Source organism: Pseudonaja textilis, chromosome 8, assembly GCF_049901715.1.
Source record: "Pseudonaja textilis isolate UNSWEBS1 chromosome 8, rPseTex1.2, whole genome shotgun sequence".
In the NCBI taxonomy this organism is placed as follows: Eukaryota; Metazoa; Chordata; class Lepidosauria; order Squamata; family Elapidae; genus Pseudonaja; species Pseudonaja textilis.
The window spans coordinates 42208642-42230240 of record NC_141997.1 but is presented as its reverse complement, the minus strand read 5'-3'; the positions used below and the strand labels follow the sequence as shown (position 1 = coordinate 42230240).

Sequence of the window (21599 nt, the reverse complement as noted above, 5' to 3'; positions counted from 1 at the left end):
ACGAGAAAAGATAGCTTAATGAAGAAGGAGGGAAGATAAGGGTGCATAATATGTACTTTAATAAATCATGCATCCTTGTGCTATTTAAATGTTTCTTCAAGGTTGATTGAAACTTTAACCTCATTCTCAATAAAGAAGGAAAGCTTCAAATTTGCCAGACCTTGAATTTTTACAACAGTATGTTGAATTATGCAGTGATCAGTCAATTATTCATCTCTCCTAGATTGAGATGGCTGCGCTTTGAAAAGCATGCAAAAACGGGGCAACCAAACGTGATGCTGTGTCAACACATTTCAGTCAGGATTGCTTACAAGACAAATTTTGTTTCAACATTGATTCCGGCTTTTTTGATGTTTGCTTCTAATAAGGTATGTGCTACAAATCAATTTTGGTTGGCGTGCTTCCATTCCTGATGGTAGACTCTACCTGTTGGAAGAAGTGTCATCCCCCCACCCCCCCAGGCTTGTTCCATGGGTTTCTAGAAGAAATTCTCCACATTCCAAGGACAATTCTTTGATGAAAATGGCAAAAGTGTCATGAAGAGCGGCTGCATGGAAACCCTGCTGAAGAAGTCACATATCGTCCTGAGTGCTCAGGTTCAAAGAGATAAGGGCTTAGTTAAGGCTTCCAAATATGGAAATATCTATCACTCTATCTCTGTCAATATTTCTATATCATCTATATCTATACCTATAGTATATCTATATTTATATCATCTATATCTATCCATCCATCCATCCGCCATCTGTCTGTCTATCTATCATCTATCTACCTATGTCTGCCTATCATTTAACTATAATCTGTCTGTCTATCTATCTATCTATCTATCTATCTATCTATCTATCTATCTATCTATCCATCTGTCTATCTATCCCTTCCTCCCTCTCCCTCTCTCTCTCTCTCTCTCTCTCTCTCTCTCTCTCTATATATATATATATATATATATGTTTTCTGAGGTTCTCGCGGGTATATGTATATGTATATATATGTATATGCATATTTGTGTGTGTGTGTGTGTGTGTGTGTGTGTGTGTGCATATATATAGCATTCGGCTTTGCTCAGGTATTTTCCCACATCATAGTAGCTGGCGTGGGAAAATACCCGAGCAAAGCTGAATGCCATACATGTAAGTACCCGCGAAAACTTAAGAAAATATATATTTGTTGTTGTTGTTAGTTTGAAGTCATGTCTGACCCATTGCGACCCCATGGACAATGTTCCTCAAGGCCTTCCTGTCCTCCTCCATCCCCCAAAGTCCACATATATAAAATCTATCTATCATCTATCTATCTATCTATCTATCTATCTATCTATCTATCTATCTATCTATCATCTCTTTCTCTATCTCCATATCTATGTGTCCTATCTCTATCTCATCTATTTGTATCTCTACTTATATATCTATATCCATCTATGTCTGTCTGTCTGTCTGTCTGTCTACCTACCTACCTACCTACCTACCTACCTACCTATCTATCTAGCATCTATTGAAATTCCCTTCTTTTACCTTAAAAAAAATTGGGGTGGTTCTCATAGATGAAGATGCAGCAGTTTGCATCTTCTGTACTAAGGAATACTTTGGGCTTTTAACTTAGCATAATGTTTGAATTCAAACTTTGAGGTTCATAAAATAGATTAGGGCCATGCATGAACCCAGTGAATTGTAACTTATTGAACAGGTCACATCTGAGCTCATATGAGGACATCCTATGAATTATGTGTCAAAAATTTTACACGTGAAAAGCCTGTCTGATTGAGCAGGTGTTTTTGTGACCAAAAATGTTCCCATATGAGGATACAGGTTCCTTGAAGTCACCAAAAAGGCAGATTCTCCAAGGCAGTTTGGATAATACAGGAAGAGAAGCTGGAAAGAAGAAAAAGGAGAACAAAAAAAGAATTAAAGGAAGATTAATGTGCTGGCCAATAAAGAAGAATGAATGAGTTAATTAGGAATCTTTTTTCTTCTCACTTGACATCTAGAATTTGCTTGCTGTAAAAGCACACAATCCAGTCTCAAATTCCACAAAATATAGTAGGTGATCTTGCTTAGTAGAACTTATATGTGAATTAAAATAAAAAGAGACTTACTCTTCATCGCGAATGTTGTACTTTTAGAACATTTTTTATGATCTTTTTATATACCAAGTCAATAAACCGAAATTCAGCGGTATGATAGAGTGTTGCACTAGGAATATGTGGAAATTATGTATTCATGCGAAAAGAAAAATCTAAAATTAAATCAGTGTAACATAATCAAAGGAACAAAAGCAAACACAAATTTGGGTCCAACCAATATAAAATGACAGTAACAGGTACTTCACCGAGGGGGAAGACAAAAGAGGAATAGTTTTGCTGACCACCCCTTTTTATTCTTCCAGAATTGGAGCTTAAGTTATCAAGTAAAATTTATTCTTTACTTTATTGGGCATTGACTCAAGGTTACTTAAAAATTCAAAGGTGACATTGCAAACCTTCAAACACATCTATGTCAATTTTCCTAAAGTCAGCCAACTTCTATACCCAAAGATCAGATTGGAATACTAATGTGTAAAAAGAGAATGCAGGTTGAAGGTTGGTGTAGATCTGGAAATTTCACTCCAAATTGTCTAAATGTTCTCGCTTCCATCCCCGAACATGTATTTTCAGTCTGTAAAAAGTTATTTTTTTCCCCAGTAATTCAGAGGAGAGAGATGCTAGATTACAAATCTTAATCCTACCAATAATTTCCTAACAATAAGGAGAGTCTTAGTTAATCTGGACAGTTTTGTGTCAACTGCCCAACTAGAACATGGGTGTCAAACTCAAGGCCCACAAGCCAGATCCGGTCCATGGGGTGTTTAGATCTGGCCCATGGATTTGGCCTGGAAACAGTGAAGGACTGGCCTATAGTGCTTCCCACACTCTGTTTTTCAGCCGGGAAGGGATGCGCTCCATTTTTGCTGGCAGAGGGCTTAAGGAGGCCATTCCAGCCAAAAATGGACCCCAAGGGGCCTCTCCATTTTCACTGGCAGAGAGTTGAAGGAGGGCTCCACTCCGGCCACACACACCCCAGTCCCCTAAGATCAAATGCAACCTGATGTGGCCTTCAATGAAATTGAGTTTGACAACCCAGAACTAGAAAATTGGATTTAGAGCACCTATTGAAAACTGTGAATGAACGTTGAATGCAACTTTTGCTCATATCTTGCGTAGGCCTAAAGACCATCATCTAAAAAGTGCAATATGTTGGATACCTCTTGGAGGAAAGTGAAAATGGAGGCCAGCCTTGGAAAACTTGGGGCCAAATTCTCAAGGAAGATCTTAATGTCCCTTCCAACTTTGTTATTCTATTCTATTCTATTCTATTCTATTCTATTCTATTCTATTCTATTCTATTCTATTCTATTCTAATATATAGGTAAAAAAAATAAGCAATCAACAATTTAGCCTAAACATTACATTAATCTTCAAATCCCTGAATGAAACCTCTTGGCGACAAAATTTGCACCCTATTTTCTAAAGAAGGAGATTTCTGACAAGCAACTCGTGCTATTTTTGAAACAGGTTTCAATTCCGGCCATGTGTTCTTGGACAATGGTTCATTTCTGTTAATGCACTTGTGAAAGATAAATATATCAGGCTCTGGTGAATGTATTATTCATAGTGCCATACTTAGTCATAAAATTCACAGGCTGATGATTATGTGTAAAGTGAATGAATCATACAGTTAAATATTTTCAAGTGACTTTATGAACATTAGATGTAATCAATAATACACTGAAGAAAGGAGTGCTATTACCATGCTATTCTTCAGGATTCTAGAAGACTGGCTAGCCTATGAAGGGCATGTTGGTGGTCCCAAGAAGACTCAGGATTATTTTCATGAGTAAACCCCAAAGGTGCTCTTTCAATTGCTCTCACTGTCAGGAAATTTCTCCTTAGTTCTAGGTTGCTTCTCTTCTTGATTAGTTTCCATTCATGGTTTCTTGCCTTCAGGTGCTTTGGAGAAGAGTTTGACTCCCTCTTCTTTGTGGCAGCCCCAGAGATGTTGGAACGCTGCTATCATGTCAGATGTGTATCTAATCATATCACTCCATTTATAAGTGCAATTCCACCAGTAAATCGATAAAATGGTGTACATTTCCCACCTCCCCTTTTTTTCTGCAGTCTTTCTGAACCTGTTGCTAACCTAACAACTGCATTCATTTACTAAACAACTATGGCAAGAAGTGTCGTAAAATGGGACAAAACTTACTTAACAAACATTTCCATTAGCAACATTAGAAATTTTGGGCTCAGTTGTGGATGTAAGTTGAGGATTACCTATACAGGAGAAAATTTAGATGGCATTCATCCTTGTCCTTTCCTCCCAAGAATTCTCTTAAGAAAGAAAGAGAACCCCTTACTTATTTATACTTTAAATAAGTATATTTAGAGGGATTTAGAGCATGTGAGATGCAGCCACAGAAAACTGATCGGGAGAGAGGAGGGTAAATCTGTATTTGTTTGCCTAAGATTGGGACCTAAGAGTTCAAAACATAGGAGATTTGGAACCATGTAAATAAAAGTTACGGCTAAGCCCTTGGTTTCCCCTGAACATCGCATCCGGCCAATTTCTCTTTTTCCGAAAGGAAAATAAAACCTAAGCGTGAATTCAGGAAAGCAAAGGAACCCACTTTGTTGGATTCCACAGTGAATGCAGGGTCTGGCATTCTTCCAAACCCCAGAAAATATTTATTATTTAGCTTCCCTCTTTTAAAAATAATTAATCTACAGTTACATCTGCTGTAATTATAACAGAGATCCTGGCAGAATACATTCGGTGGTGTTAACCATTGATAGAGTTGTAAACAGAAGCAGCTGGACTGGAATTTCTTCAAGGAAATATTTACATGCCAACAGTTTATCAAACTGAAAGTCTGCCGATATATCCACACATGGGTATTCTGTTAAGGAGAGGACTAGCAATGATTCAGAGGCTGGTGGGTTTTTTTGTTTTTTCTTTTTAAACAGCTTTGGGTTCTTCCAGCTGTAAAAGAAAAAAAAAAAAACAGAAGAAAAAAGGCAGGGACCTTCTCTTGTGCCTTTGTCTAAAAGGAGGATTAGCAAGGGTCATCTAATGGATTGAGTGGTCTCCTGAATGGGGCGGGAGATTTTTGTGTAACAACAGGCAGATTGTAGAGGTGGAAAGATCTCAGTGCATCCAACTTTTATGGTTTGGAAATGGGCAAACTGTGATTTCTTCAAAAACCTACAATTTAGCATTTAGCCCATGCAGGTAATCCTCAGTAATTGAGACCAGAATTAGAGTCAGAGGTCATTGAGTATTGTAATGTGAAGCATCATGTGATCAAATTCAGAGTTATGACTGTTTCATGATCCTGTGACTGTGGTGTGTGTGTGTGTGTGTGTGTGTGTGTGTGTGTGTGTGTGTGTACACAGTGTAACTCTGAAACTGGACCATTAAGTAACTCTGGGGAGGTCTGTCGTATCTTCGAATGGTTGTTAAGCAACCAGTCATAAACTGAGGACAGCCTTTATTTACCTGGGAACTGGAACTGTATTGCTCAAGGGTCATCATATTTCTTATAGTATAAGATTAGCAAGGGTATAGTTTCTCTCTCTCTCTGTGTATGTTTTTGTGTATGCATGTGTGTGTGATATCTGCATGTTATGAATCAATGAGAGATTATGTTTCACAGTGCTATTACAGGCCTCTTTAAGCAGTTTACAGAGTCAGCACATTGCCTTCAACAATCTGGGTCCTCATTTTACCCATCTTGAAAGGATAGAAGGCTGGGTCAACCCTGAGCCTGGCGAGATTCAAACTGCCAAATTGCAGACAGCCAGCAGTCAGCAGAAGTAGCCTGCAATACTGCACTCTAACCACTGTGCCACCAATGGCTATTAATAATGAATGATGATAATGAAAGAACCAGAGATGAGTTTGGGAGAAAAATTTTGCAATATTTTTAAAGAATGCAATCCAGAAAAAAATATTTTGATGGATGGCATGCTTGAATGAATAGCAGAAACCAGACAAAGGTTACAGAAAATGATTGGGATATTTGGAGGCCTAAGAATAAATGTAAATGGACTATTTATTTAAAAACATGTATTAGATTTCCATCTGATGGATCACAGTCATTGAGGTACAGAATAACCTCCAAAACCAACAATATATGTGTGAGTGTGTGTGTGTGTGTGTGTGTGTGTGAGAGAGAGAGAGAGAGAGAGAGAGACTCCAGCAATGAATGAGTTTTTGAATAGTATATTGAATTTTCACACAAATAGTTCTTTATGTTGTCCACTGGATTCCATAAATTGAAGTTCTTCATCTTGCCATTGGTTTTAGGGCAGACAAATTATGTAGCGAGAAAATGTGAGGTAAACTTACAGGCTTCATGGAAAGTCTTCATGGGGCCAAGATGTACCTCTTCCAGACAAAGTGGCTTTGGTACGTGCCTGAAAAGGTGCTTTGCAGTGCTTCTAAGGTTTTGTCCAGAAAAATCAGGCTATCGCCATGGAGAGAATTAGAAGCAGTGCAAAACAAAAAGACTGTACAGTAGAACTTTAGGTGATGATTGTAATCGATTCCAGGAATTCAGTCATCACCCGATTTGGTCATCATCGGAAGCACATGTGCGTTAAAAAAATGGCACGGAAGGACAAATCACCGTGGCTGTGTTTGGTCACCATGCGAGCATCCTTTTGTGACCAGAAGTTAAAAAAAAAAATGGTCCTGATTTGGTCGTGAACAAAAGCATTCACGACTAGAGGTTCTACTGTATCAGGATTCTAAGTAATAGATCAATCGCAAGCAAAAATTCAGAGGCAGGTGGATTCCTCAAAGAATAGCTTTATTGGAAATATCATATTGGTATGTATCTGGTGAAAACCAACTCTGAGGGGCCCCTTGGTTTTCACCTAATTGAAAGTAAAAGTTTTTCCCCAGCCCTCAACAATCAGTCACATGGCCCAATCAATATGGCATCTGCTGGTCTGGTGATGGAACTCCTTCTTCCTCCAGCCAGGTGTGAAAACATCCTTGGTTGCCAAGAGAAATAATTTTATTTTGACTATATAACCCCAGCTATCTCTAATCGTCCCTCCCCATCCCTCAGCTCCAGCACTGAAGGTCCCAGATGGCTTCAGTCAGGTCAGCGTCAGGGTTGACAGACTATTTCACTCATACACCAGAAACCACATTGTTTTGGTAAGCAGCATCAAGTGAGATCTCTGCCTGTATCTTTGTTAAAGAAAGATACAGCCTTAACGGAAAATGTATACTCTTTCCTCTTTGAAAGATGTATCACCATAGCAGCAACCCACTGTAAGATAAAATAGGGGTAGTTTATAGGATAACTTAGCTTGTCTTACCTTCAGATCTTCAGGGAGAAGGTCATCCAAGGATCTTCTTGGTGGCCAGAGACTTAAACTTAGAGAAACTGATAATGGGCCACAATTCCAGCCTTGGAAGCAAGCCAAATTCTCCAACAAATGTTTTCTACTTATGAAGAGAGATAAGCAACACTTAAAGCTGTTTAAGTTCAATATGGGCTGTACAGAAGATGGCATTTTTAAAAAAAAATCGTATTTGGTTCAAAGCTGTCCTGAGGAAAAAATGAAAGAGGGGAAATTACATGCAATGAGAGATAGTAGTTCTATGTGGAATTTTCTTCAGGCCTAGAATGCAGAGCTGACAGCATAAATTAATAGATAAGGACAATCTGATTAATTCTGTAATCGGTTGGATGGTCCAAATGTTTGTTGATACTAATAAAGTAAGCTCACCATTGATTTACACAATTAATTTCCAATGAAAGTTTAAATGAAGTTCTGTCGCTTTGGATTAGAGAAGAAAGCTCTTTATGTATCATATATTTACAGGAACAGATCACACAAATGTGAATTCTAACCTTTCTCCACTTTCCTACCTCTTAGAAGTATTTGCACATTCTGAAAATGTTCCTTTCCACTCTCAGATTCTTAATCATTTTCTATAAATTAAGCAGAAGCTGGTAATTTATCTACAGGAAAGTTTAGCAGCATCAACACAGATAGATTTTAATACTAGTCTACATGCTCTGAAATCAGCTTGGTCAAACTCCTCTGCAGTTTGGGTAAGATGTTATCTTTCAGATTTTTACTTGAAGATATGACTGGCGAACATCATTCTAAAGTGGCAAGATTTGGCATGCTATCTTTCTGTTGCAGTCCAGGCAAATCAAAATGGCTGCCATTTCATGTCTAAAACTGATGTTGAATCTTTCAGATTATAAGAACAATGGAATAGAGATCTCTATCACACTGGAGCAAGAGGTTTGTTTTGTGGCTGGAGAACAGAATATATTCCAGAAACCACTTGGTACTCCGAGTCAGGGGGGTAGAAGAATTCAGGAAGGATAGCTTGGGAACAGGAAATGACTTGGCACTGTTCACACTCCTTCCACAAATATCTTTTGTTCCAAGACAGTCACAAAAAAACTTAATCAATCATAATTATATCACTATATAGATCTCCTTAGCTTCTTGGCTAAGATTATCTCTGTCTGTCTGTCTATCTGTCTCTGTCTCTCTCCCTCCCTCTCTCTGCGTATAGATCTTATCACTGCAAAGACTCCCATTGGATGCCCCTTGTAGTTTAATCTGAGGCAGGATTGGACAAGGATGAATCTATCAGTGGTACATGGAATCACAGAAACTCTTTCAGTAGAACAAGTCTCATTTTATTCTATTTCTACACAAGTATTACTGAGCCAATTCTGTTGTGATTTATTGGCTGTATCATACAATTTGGCCATTTCCCCACCAGTGACATAGTGTCTTGCAGAAACATTCAACTGACCAATAATGTACCAAAATAAAAGAATAAGGACAGATTTCACATCCTTTCATTTCCAACAGGTTATTACCTCAAGTTGCTATTGGAAAAATAGCTCTTGACTTTCGGTCAAGCCTCATAGTAACCTTTGATTTGCTTTTAGGAGTTCAAACTTCTTTATAAATCTGTGTCTTTACTTATTAGCCCAAAGAAACTTTTGTGTGCAATAGGCTTGTGCTTTACTTAAGTGTGGCTGTGTTAGTTTATCTTTTCAGTAGCATCAGATATACTGTAGTAATTTAGCTTTAGTTACTGGAGTCAACAGTAGTCTTTAACATCACTAAAAATAGATACAATAATACCATATGGCTAGGATTATGGTTGGAAATGAATTATTTGATTTCTTAGCTTAGAAATAAGTATGGTATGAAAATAAGAATGGTTACAATTTCTCAATGATGCATAATAGGGAATAAATCAATAATATAGGGCAACATTGGGTCTTTGTATGCACAACCTGTAGTTAGCTGTGAGTTGCCGATGAAAATAAAGGAAAATTGGAAATATATGGCATGGTGCCATGGCCTTCTGTATTTATCTCTATGGTAAATTTTGCCAGCAGAACACTGCAACACTGTGACTAATGAAAGAAGTTCATTTAATCTTGTTTGTAGTTTCACAAAAGATTAAAGAGCAAGCATGTTAATTGTATACTCTACTATCTTTCCCCATTTCAAAAAATAAAGCACAAAATATTTGTGATAGACATGGTAACTGGGTAAGATATCCAACTCAGCATATGCAGAATCAGCTTGGCAAAATAAATGATTACTTTATTGTCATCAATTGTCTCTTATGGGACTAGAATATCCACATTCACCAATATTCACAAGAGCTATGGGGGTGCAGTGGTTAGAATGCAGTACTGCAGGCTACTTCTGCTGACTGCTGGCTGCCTACAATTTGGCAGTTCAAATCTCACCAGGCTTAAGTTTGACTCAGACTTCCATCCTTCCAAGATCAGTAAAATGAGGACCCAGATTGTTGGGGATAATATGCTGATTCTGTAAACCTCTTAAAGAGGGGTGTAAAAGCACTGTGAAGCAGTATATAAGTCTAAGTGCTATTATTATACAGTGATACCTTAATATTCAACTTTGAACTCACTGAATTTGGTACTCAATGGATTTTGATGTGAAAAATTTGTCTCGGTACTCAAAGTTTGTTTGGTACTCAATGCATACGCTAGAACTTGTTGGTGTTGGCTACCTTATGGCTCACTACATTATTCCTTATGGGAAATATTTGTTTGGTACTTATCATTTTTATTATTCATGGTGCCTCCTAGAACCAATTAACCCTGAATACCAGGAAACCAGTCTACTATTTTAGTTACCTGTTTATATGAATGCTATAAGCCGATAAGCCATCAATTATAGGTGCGAAAGTGAACACTGTCATAAATGTGTTTGTCAGAGAATTGGTGCAACCACGTTTTACTGATTTATTTTCTTTTTTTAAAAAAACCCTATTCTTTGAAAGTGAATCAAACAATATCTGTCTATCTATCTATCTATCTATCTATCTATCTATCTATCTCTATCTATCTATCTATCTATCTATCTATCTATCTATCTATCTATCTATCTATCTATCTTATATATGGTATTCAGCTTTGTTCAGGTATTTTCCCATCGCCATTATAGTTGTACTTTTAAAGTTGTAGCAACGTTTTGGCAGAATCTCATCTGCCATCATCAGGCTTCTGTATGAACGTTTTGGCAGAATCTCATCTGCCATCATCAGGCTTTGAAGCCTGATGATGGCAGATGAGATTCTGCCAAAACGTTGCTACAACTTTAAAAGCACAACTATAATGACGTGGGAAAATACCTGAGCAAAGCTGAATACCATACATATAAATACCCGCGAAAACTTATATATGTATGTATATAAATATATATATTCTGAACAAGATTCATCTAATTCACCGAGCCTGTATTTTGATCCTGAAATTAAAATTCAGGAGCAGTGAGGCTATGCAGTAAGATGTTAAAAATTTCTAAACATCTTGCTGGAAGTGAGAAGGCAGGAAGTGACTTTACAGCAAGAAGTCTCCAAACTGTTGTAGTTATGGAAATAGCATGTTTTCTTCCATCAGTGTGTTCACTTTACATTATTCAGCACAAAGCTTTGTAAAATAAGAATCCTGGGAATATCACAATATAAAGGGGGAAAAGGTACAAATAACAGCTTCATAAACCAAGAAATGAACATAAATAAATCATGCAGATGGGCCAGTTTGCTTAGCTGGCAAGAAACAAAATATAGAAAATCTGCTTGTTAAACAATAACCACAGAATGTGCTTTTATGATGTTTTTTTCTTCTTCCTTTCTTCACCACAGTAATTCATATTAGAGAGCTAGAAAGCGGTTGCATGTTAAATGAAATCATTTCAGCTTTGTTCTGCTCGTATTACAAACAGCTGACTTATGTTGTTTTAAGATGCCTCCCATTAGAAAGCAAATATCCCTCCAACGTTACACATCTCACCAAATTTAATAAATATGAACTGTAAATAAAGTCACAGGCAAATTTCAGACAGTTTTATTAGCAGATTGTTGAAAAGGAGGAGGAGAAAAAAAAAAGAGAGGAAAATACAATAGAAGGAAACGTGGTTCTGAACATGAAACCAGGCTCAGATTAACTAGACTACGATAGAAAAATTATCCAATTCTTGCAATATGATGTAAAAACAGATTTTTTTTTGTACAGATTTTGTACAACAAAATTCATAATAACTTTTTTTCTCATTTTTAGAAAACTTTAAATATATAGATAAAAATAGACAATTTTCATAGGTCCTACATGAAGATGAGAATGTTCTGTTCCAAAGGGTTGCATAGAACGCAGAAAAGGTGATTATAATATAGAACAACTAGAACATTTAATATCTTTAAGAATACAAAAAGCATTTAAACAATAACATGAACACAACATTTCTTCATATTCTAGGCAAAAGGAAAAATAAAGAAGAAAAGTCTTGGGTAACTAAAGGCAGAAGGAACCCAAATTCAACTTTTACGGTAGCATTTCATGAACTGTAATATTTACATGTGGTTTAACAAGATATACGTCTTCTCTTCATTTAGCATTTCCATTGACTTATGTACCAAAGCAAACAATGATTAATACCCATGGCATCTCGAAAGAATACACTGTAAAAATGATCACACCGACTCACGGGTGGGTTTTGTTTTTTTGTTTTTTTGCCAGGATGAGAGGAATGAGAGATACTGGAACCACTGTTTTGTCAGTGAAGTGAATAACCAAAATCCTCTGGTATAGAACTAGCCATTTGCCACAAAAGTCCATAAATTGATAATTGTTAACCCTTTAAAGACTGCACAACTTTCTTTCAAAAGAAAATATGATTTCAGATTTTCTTAACTAGTTACGATTTAAAAGGAACAAAGGCTTTATTTTGTGTTTTCAATGATAGTTTTTAAGATGTAAAATGAAGGTGTGGTCTTGATGCATGCCAAAACAAACAAAAATGTAGGTTGAAAATTTGCCTTACCAACAGATTCTAAATTTTGACATACCGTAAGGTCATCCAAACGAATCGATGCTTAACGTTCTCAATTATGAATTTCATAAAAAGGTGTTTTCTAAACTTAGAGATCCAGAAAAGCCTGGACATCCTTCTCAGTGGTCTTTAAAGGGGTAATGTGGAGAAGCTGGCCGAGCCCAAGAAGAAAATTGAACATGTACAAAACACTCAGTTTCAACTCGCTTCCAGTTATGAGCACAAAGTGAAAAAACAGGAGAATGTTTTTATAAAGACAATAAAAATAACACAGAACCGTCTACAGTGGTGGGTTGGAAAGACAAAAGACTGAAGATCATCACTTAGCTCTACGTGGTATTGGACTGATACATCAAATGTCTTTACAACCTTGGGGACAATTTTTTTTCTCCCCCGGCAAGGTTGAAGTAATATGACATTAATATAGAAAAATATTTCTGGGGAGTTGACTTGATTTGGGGCCACAATCCACTCTGAAAAGTGCCCTTTTTTCAGCATATACATACAAAGGTGGTCATCCCTCCCAGACAATTAAGATTCCCTTCATTAACACTGTGACTTCAAGACAAATATTTACATGCCTGCATGCGTTTAAAATTAGAAAGATGGTGTTTGGACCAACAGGGTGACAAAACATATTCTCTAAAATTGTTGTTTTCCTAAAATCTAGTATACTACTGCATACATAATATTTTCTGTGAGTGGTTTTTGTGGTTATATACTGTACACCTGAACAGTTTCAGAAATGAGGAACAACTTGTCATCCCTCTTATACTGACAGTTTAGCGTGAGAAATTATAAGCATCCTTCTTCTTCTTCTTCTTCTTCTTCTTCTTCTTCTTCTTCTTCTTCTTCTTCTTCTTCTTCTTCTTCTTCTTCTTCTTCTTCTTCTTCTTCTTCTTCTTCTTCTTCTTCTTCTTCTTCTTCTTCTTCTTCTTCTTTTCTTCTTCTTCCGATTAATGCAAATCGTACATGTGATGCTGTTTAACCTCTGTACTTCTTTTGTTGAGATAAAACTGGTTTAAGTTCTATAAGGTACACCTTGCTCTCTTGAAGAGGCTGTGTGAAAAAAAAAATCCATTTCCCAGAATTTGAAAAAAAGAAAATGGTATATAACATGTTGTTTGTGTATTCTTAACCTCAGTTTTTTTTGTGTGTGTGTTTTTTGTTTAGGAATATTCTGATGCCCATTTGAGGAATATTCATTCTTCTCTAACATCTTGCTGGTTTGGCATAAGAGTGCTTAAGATGAAAAGTGGAAGATTTCCTTGATGTGCCTAAAAGATTCAGAAGAGAATATAGTTCTTATTCCATTGAAATGGGAATATATAGTTCTGCTCTGGAGTCTCAGTACAGATTTCCTGGTAGCTACTAGAATGCTACACAAATTCGTAGAAATATCTTCTGTAACACAGGATGGAGCTTGGACAATGCAATGAGGATGCTCCCATCAAATGCTTAAAATCTCCGCACATGGCTATGTGAAGTGATAAAAGTTTTCTGCAAAGCACCTTCCACTTTTTTTTGCAGAATTTCTGAAACACTGGATGTTTTACTGCAGAGTCCTCCGGACTGGTAACACACATTGTTCCGACTGGACAAACTCAGTACATAACAGTAGTTTTCAGATAAAGTCTTCCATCTGAAACAGGCACAAGAAAGACATTAGCAAACTCTTTCTCACAATAACATTCCCATAGTCTATTTCATCTTGAGAGAAGATGCATTTCTTATTTATTAAGAATCTTCACATTACTTTAATTATTTGAACTTTAACTTCCCTGGATGGAAGGCTACTCTGTACAAGAAGTCCTCACTTAATGGGCAGTCACTTAGGGACCATTAGATGTTACCACAGGGCTTCCCAGAACTACTTGCGACCTGATTTAGAAGATTTAGAAGATTTACAATGGCCGCATTCTACAGTGGTCATGTGAACACACTTATACTACTTGGTAACCAATTCGTACTTACAACCTTTTGCAGAATCTCAAGCCACATGACCATTTTTTTTGGTCAGTTTCTAGTGTTTACTTCTAGTACTGTCCGTTGGGGAAAAATTGATGCACTTAAATGACCACGGTGTTCAGTTAATGACCGGAAAAAGTCAGGGAAACCTCATCTTTGGTAGAATGATTCTTCTTTGTACTGGTAGTCCTCAAATTATGACCACAACTGAGCCCAAATTTTTGTTGCTAAGTGAGTTTCACCCTTTGTTGCCATATTTGTTAAGGGAATCATTGCAGCCATTATGTTACTAATGCAGTTGTTGATATATGGTTTTTTAAAATTAGTTTTTCAAAATATAAAATGCTAAGAAAAAATTAAAGAGTGGTGGAAATCTAAGAAGAGTGGGAAGGAAAGAAAAGAAATATAGTGTAAAAATATAGTGTAAAGCAGGGGTGTCAAACTCAAGGTCTGTGGGCCGGATCCGTGCCATAGGGTGCTTAGATCTGGCCCATGGATCCAGAAACAGTGAGGGACAGGCCCATGGTGCCTCTGCCAATGAAAACAGAGCTCCATTTTCACTGGCACGGGCAATGCGGGCTGGTCCCTCCGCTGTCAAAATGGAGCTCTATTTTCGCTGGCAGTTGTGGAAGGCTGTTGCAGCCGAAAATGGAGCTCAGGAGCCACCTGAAGGAAACGGAGTTTCAGGCCACCACAGGCGCCCCCCACATGAGTGATGTTGAGGTGGCCACACCCATCCTGGCCACACCCACCCTGGCTGCCTGAGGTCAAACACAATCTTGATGTGGCCCTCAATGAAATAGAGTTTGATACCCTGGTGTAAAAGGGAAAAAGGAAAGAAAAAGACACCAATTTTCAACTCTCTTTAGCCTGTGGCAAGTATAAGACTTGTGGACTTCATCACCCAGAATTTCTGAGCTAACATGACTGAAGGAGGAATTCTGGGAGTTGAAGTCCACAAGTCTTAAAGCTGTCAAGTTTGAAGACCTGTGCTTTAGCACAATAGAAGATAACAACGTTACAACCGTAACTTTTTGCTTTTACACAAGAGTATGTACAAGCCATTTCTATAACAATAAGTCTATCTAGTTAACAAAAAACAAAAATCAAAGTTTCACAATTTTTTTTTTCATTGCAAGCATAAATTCCAGAAGCAAGTTCAGAATAGAAACAAGGTTAGATATATTCTCTTCTTTGGATAAAAAGAATCCATTTTGACCATCTCTCCTTCTCTTTGCTGCGGGGAGTAGTATATGCTTCTGTGAACCCATTAATCTTTATCATAATTTATATTAAGAAACTCCGCTACATACTAACATGGTCATTTAGTGAATCTGGGTTCCTCAATGACTTGGCTTGTCAGAAGATCACAAAATGGGATCCCAGGATTCCAGGACACTGCAACCATCATAAATATGAATCAGTGACCAAGTGTCTCAATTTTTTTACACATCATCATGGAGATGCTGCAGTGGTTGTAATTGTGAAAAAGTTCCACTGTAACTTCAAATAGTCACTAGACAAACTATTGTAAGCCGAGGACTCGCTTTTCTTGAATATCAGATTATTTTAAGCATACTGGCTGTCAGCCTTCGATATTTCTTACCTTTGCTTTACATCTTTTGGCTATAGTAATGGGGGGAGAAGGGGTGAAATAATTGGACTTTGAGGGTGTGGGAAATAGGCTGGAAGTTTTGAGAATAAACTGTATAAGTTGGGGGGAAAGTTTCTTGCTTATGCTTCTTTGCTGTGCTATGCGCAGGCGCAACTCTTTATCAAAAAAGGCCAACGTCAGAGGACAAATGCCTGCATCACTATCTGAAGATGTCCCACATGACATTATGCACAACTCTAATTGGATGGACAGTTTGAACTCTTGTGGGTGGGAACCTTGCCATCACTTTGTATATGTGGTTTTCGCATGCAATTCCTCAGATTCAGAATTCCTTTGATGCTACCACTTGATTTCCAGTAAAAGATACCTTGTTTTCTAATTAATGGAGTTTAAGTGTTTCTTTCTTGGATTTTGAATGGAGCGCCATCTGACACTGGCTCTCTGCATTTTAATAAAATGTTTCTCCTGTACTTAACTTTGGTGCCTGATGCATTTACAATTTTTATCTTTTTTTCCCTTTAACCCTGAAAAAAAAATCTTTGTGAATTAAAAAAAAAAGTAGGATCTTTGAGAAAACCAATTAAAAATGCTGAAAATATTAGTTTGAATAAGAGGACAATTCAAACTACAGCAACAGAACTTAAGGTTGCAACTACTATGGTAGTCCCAAAGGTGCTTTTTCAAGAAGGAACTGGACTTTGTTTTTCCTTGAAGATATTTCACTTCTCACCCAAGAAGCTTCTTCAGCTCTGACTGAAGGTTGTGATGCTTTTATAATGAGGAAAAACTTGAAATCTGTTCACCCAACACATTCCCAAAACCCACATCAAAACTCATGTATAAATCACATGGCTTCCAATTTCATCCCAGTTTCTTTTAGCAGTAAAAAGAGTTGATTGGGGGTCAGTGGGCATTTAAATCGAATGAGTTCAATGAAGAAAAGCCACTAAACATTCACACAGTGGACTAAAATATAAATAATTTTGGAGACTTTAAGAGAAGGGCACTTGATGTGTTCCTGGAAAGATAAATGCTAAATATACCAAAATAACTTTTTGATTGCAGATCACATCTGTCCTACAACACCAGAGTGAGTAAAAAGCCTGCAGGGAAACAGGTGCTTCCCATCCCAAAAATAGTTCTTTGCCTCAAACACTTGGGATAGAATTCTTTCCTCTGAAAGTCTAATTTTATAAACCCCCAGCTCTGATGGCATTGTGTTAATGTGATGACTCTATCTACTCCAGAGTCTACTTCGAGAACACCACCGACCAGAGAGGATTTTTCCTCACAAAAAGCAGCAAAGTTCTTTGCAGCTGGAGTCATCCCTGCTTCTTCAGAGAGCAAAGAAGGGAGGATGCATATAGAAAATAAAAGAAAGCTGTATTACACTTGCCCTTATTCCTGAATATTCTTTTTTTTTCTTGATTTGTTTTTCTTGATCCCTGATTCACAGAAGCATGCCATCAAACTGAAAAGTCTAAAAACAGACCTGGGCATTTTACAGCCTATGGACCATATCTGGCCCTTTATATGTCCTTGCCCAGCCCATGTGAATTGCTTTTATTCTGAAGGCAGTTGCTATTTAAAAAAAACAAAAAATTACACGTGTTCATGCAGCCCTGTTGGTTTGGCCCTCCACAAGATTTTAGTTTTTCACGTGGATCTTGAGAAAATCAATTGACCATCCCTGCTTTAAAATTTGTCTACCATATTAACTTCCCCGCATTTTCTCACAACTGAGTTCTGAGCTTTATCAATAGCATTTGAGGGTGGAGAGGAAGGCAAGGGTTTAAAGAATAAGGTCCTATTTTGTCCCAAAGGTGCTTTTTCAAGAGGCAACTGGACTTTCTGGTATTTCCTTGAAGATGTTTCACTTTTCATCCAAGAAGCTTCTTCAGCTCTGCAGTGAGCTGAAGAAGTGAGATGACCTGGATGATTGAGAATCTCCATAGACATTAACCTCTTATTTTGTGTTTTTTTTAAAAATTTCAAACTACTAAGACCTACATGCCAAATGAACGAATAGGTCTAAAATACACTTTCAAGCTGATTTTCTAGCATAAGTATTGTATTTCTGCATTATTACACATTCAATGCAGCCAAGATATTGGCCTCGGTCAAATGTTTGTCATAAACGGAAGCAGAGGAAGCATCAGGAACAAACTGAAGATAGTGGTTGCAGTCTCATGAGTCAAAAGGATGGAGCTGCAAAGGCTGCCATTCTGACAATGTCACTGCTAGCCCTTATGATGTTACCTAGTTCGGTGAATGAAAGGTCTGCAAGAAAACACAAACTGCAGTTGTTATTGGCCCCAATCCTTCTAGAAGTTATTTTGATGGGCATCACAGGACATTTGGATGGCACTCTTTCATTCCTAATGAGGACCCAGATTGTTGGGGGCAATATGCTGGCTGTAAACTACTTAGAGAGGGCTGTGAAGCACTGTGATATATCAGTGGTATATAAGTCTAAGTGCTATTGCTAATCAATTTTTAAGTTGAAGGAAGGCATTTCCTCTCAGTTGGGAAGGTTATTGAAAGTAGCAGCTATTTTGTTTCTTCTGATTTTGTTTTATTTTTTTTGCAGGCATCTAATGCTATTTGCCATCTTTCATTTAACAGCTGTACAAGAAAGCTCCTAAGCACACAACCCCTTATATCCCGATGTTGATAAAAGCATCTGTGATCCAGAGCTCAAGAGTTTTTAGCTTATAGAACTGCTGGGTTTATTTGTTTTAATAAGGCAGGGTGAATGTGAATCGCCATGTAATCCTAACCTCCCATTCAACGCAGCATTTTAATAATTGAAGGAAAAGGAACCAGAACAATGAAATGAGACAAAGGCAAACAAATGGAAAATGATTCATGCAATTTTTTTTTTTGACAAAAAAAAAAAAATCAGGAAATCCAAATAAAAGGAACATCTTGCAACAGTTGGAATACAAACTCAAACTCTTTGGTAAGCCCTTACGAAAATACTACAATGGGGGTAACTAATTAAGGTTAGAACCAATTTCTGCCTCCCCTCCATAGATCTCATTAAAGATGCATTTAAAGGAATGCTCGTTTACTGCAGATCCAAAACAATGCTGATGTATTGAAAAAATTAAGTTCTTATCAATAGGTGATAGTTCAAGATAAAGCTGAAGCATGTTTAAAATTATTAAAATGGACGAGATTATAACAGGAAAGTAATTTCTAAATGAAAGTCATCTTATCAGCTGCCGAGTCTTTTTTCCAGCATTTTAACTCTAGAAGTATACCTATCCACAACTTACAGGAACGCCCTATGTGAAATCTATCTATGTATACATCCCATCCCATGGGCACACATGTTCTGTTCTACTCTACTCTACTCTACTCTATTCTTACCTGCTTGTAAATATTTCAATAAAGAATAGTATTTTAGAACCTGAGGAATCCACAGTGAGACTTTTTTTTGCTTCTGGAGAAAACTTAATGCAAAGAACTCCTCCAAGCATTAAATGCCTGGGAATAAAAGATCACACTAAGATTGATAAGTCACTTGAGGTGCAGTCCAGATTCAAACTGCAGTTGTTATTGGTCCCAGCTAAGAAAATATTTGCCTGGGGTTTACTGAATAAATGCATAGGACTCAGTCCAGAGATGGGGGAGGAATAGAGTAATATTTAAGCCCAATTGAAATCAAACAGAAAATTAATGATGGATACCATATGTGATAGATGATAAATGACAGATGATAGACAGATGATAGATAGAGATAGATGGATAGATAGATAGATAGATAGATAGATAGATAGATAGATAGATAGATAGATAGATGAGAGAGAGTAAGTCTTTCTTCTGAGATCATTGTGTCACACCTAATACTAGTTTTTCCAAGTGATAATTATTTAGGGATTCAGGATCCCTCCCCCCCCAATTTGTTCAGCCCAAAAATCTCCAATCACCCCAAGTGATTGTGCATTACAAAAGGATATTAATCAATGTGAGCAACGATGCTTTAAGATACCTCTTGCAGCTTCAAAAACAACAACTATAAACATGTATATAGAACAGAGCATCATACATAAATATCACCCAATTAAGATCAAGTGTGTCTCTGCCTATTACTGTGGTACAATGGAACACAGCAAATGAAGGTGGTGACTATGGTTACTATCTGAAGGGCTTTCCATGTCCATCATCAGAATTTATAACACGACTGGAATTAACTTATGTCATTACACAGCTTTCCATTTATTTATTACATCTGCAAGTCTAGAAAAAATATGTCTGCTGTGTAATGGGGGGAGGCAGACAAAGAATTCAGCTGCAAGCAGAGAAATGAGTTGGGGTTAGGGCTATTGCTTTCAGTTTGAGACACACCAAGTTTCTCCTAATAAACGGGACAAGTTTACTGCTTCTCAAGACTCAAGGAAGCCTGTGATGAAAGGGAGAAATTCCTCCCTCCATTGAATTGGAAGAGAACTTTCCAAAACATCCCTGCCAGGGTTCTAGCAAACACACCCAATGGAATCAAAACTCCAAGGCAGGCATATTCCTCAAAGCTTAGATTTTATTTGGCACATAATATTGGCACATCTGGGGAAAACCTGACTCTGAGGGACCTGAGGTTTCCCCCACCCAAATCACCCAGGTCACATATCCATCACGTGGTCCAACCAGGTCACAGCCACCATCCCAGCTGGCTGTGTTTTATGCCTTTCCGATATCCTTGGATAACATCCTTGGCTCCCATGGGAAAGAATGTTGTTTTGGCTACACATCTCTCGGCTATCTCTATCTCCCCTCTCCCTTTCCCACAGCTCCAACCGGCCAGCCTGTGGTAGCCCTGAAGATGCTCCCAAAATGGCTCTAGCTTAAAAAAAATGGATTCAGGGCTCACAATCCCTGTTTAAAACGATTTTGCATTTGTGTAGTCATGGGTGTTTGTACGTAAGCAAACTCTCTGATGAAGAGGGTGATGGATGATAATGATAACGACAATTAGGCCATCAGAGGGAACAAAATATTTTCTGAAGAAGGAATTTCTTTTCCCTAAGGCAGATGGGACTCAGTGACCTGCCTCACATTTTCACGGTATTGTTGTGCTAAGAGTTGGATGGAAATTACCTCCCTTTTTATGAACTGTTCATGATTTTACTCTTGAATGTTGAAGAAGGTCAAAAGAGTTGATCGATCAAAGGAATGAACACATTCTTTTGACAGAGTAGAAAACAGAGGTGATATTCAGCAGGTTCTGACCAGTTCTGGAGAACTGGTAGTGGAAATTTTGAGTAATTCGGAGAACCGGCAAATACCACCTCTGACTGGCCCCGCCCCCATCTATTCTCTGCCTCCCGAGTCCCAGATGATCAGCTGGGTCTTCTTTTGTTGCCCTGCACAAGAGAACGGAGCTGGAAAGCAGGTTAGTGGCGTGGGCAGGGAATGGAGATTTTGCAGTATCCTTCCCCTGCCACACCCACCAAGCCACGCCCACCAAACCACACCACGCCCACCAAGCCATGCCCACAGAACCAGTAGTAAAAAAAATTGAATCCCACCACTGGTAGAAAAATGTCCAAGAACAATCATTAGGGTTAGGAAAGGAGAAGGGCTGGCTTAATCACCTCATGAAAAAAACAACACTCAGGA

At 37.8% G+C, this 21599-nt stretch overlaps 1 protein-coding gene across 3 annotated transcripts in view; it reads right to left on the bottom strand.

The window, feature by feature from the left end:
• Window positions 1–11735: 11735 nt before the first annotated feature.
• Window positions 11736–21599, bottom strand: part of DACH1 (dachshund family transcription factor 1) — a 351590-nt gene continuing 341726 nt past the window's right edge. For 2 of the 3 annotated variants that reach the window (XM_026705323.2, XM_087938024.1), the window contains one exon: window positions 13347–14036. In XM_026705323.2, the coding sequence (XP_026561108.1) occupies window positions 13999–14036 (38 nt within the window). In that variant the 3' untranslated portion in view covers window positions 13347–13998. Of the gene's footprint in view, window positions 14037–21599 lie in introns of all 3 variants that reach the window. The other variant, XM_087938023.1, reaches the window with a different exon arrangement.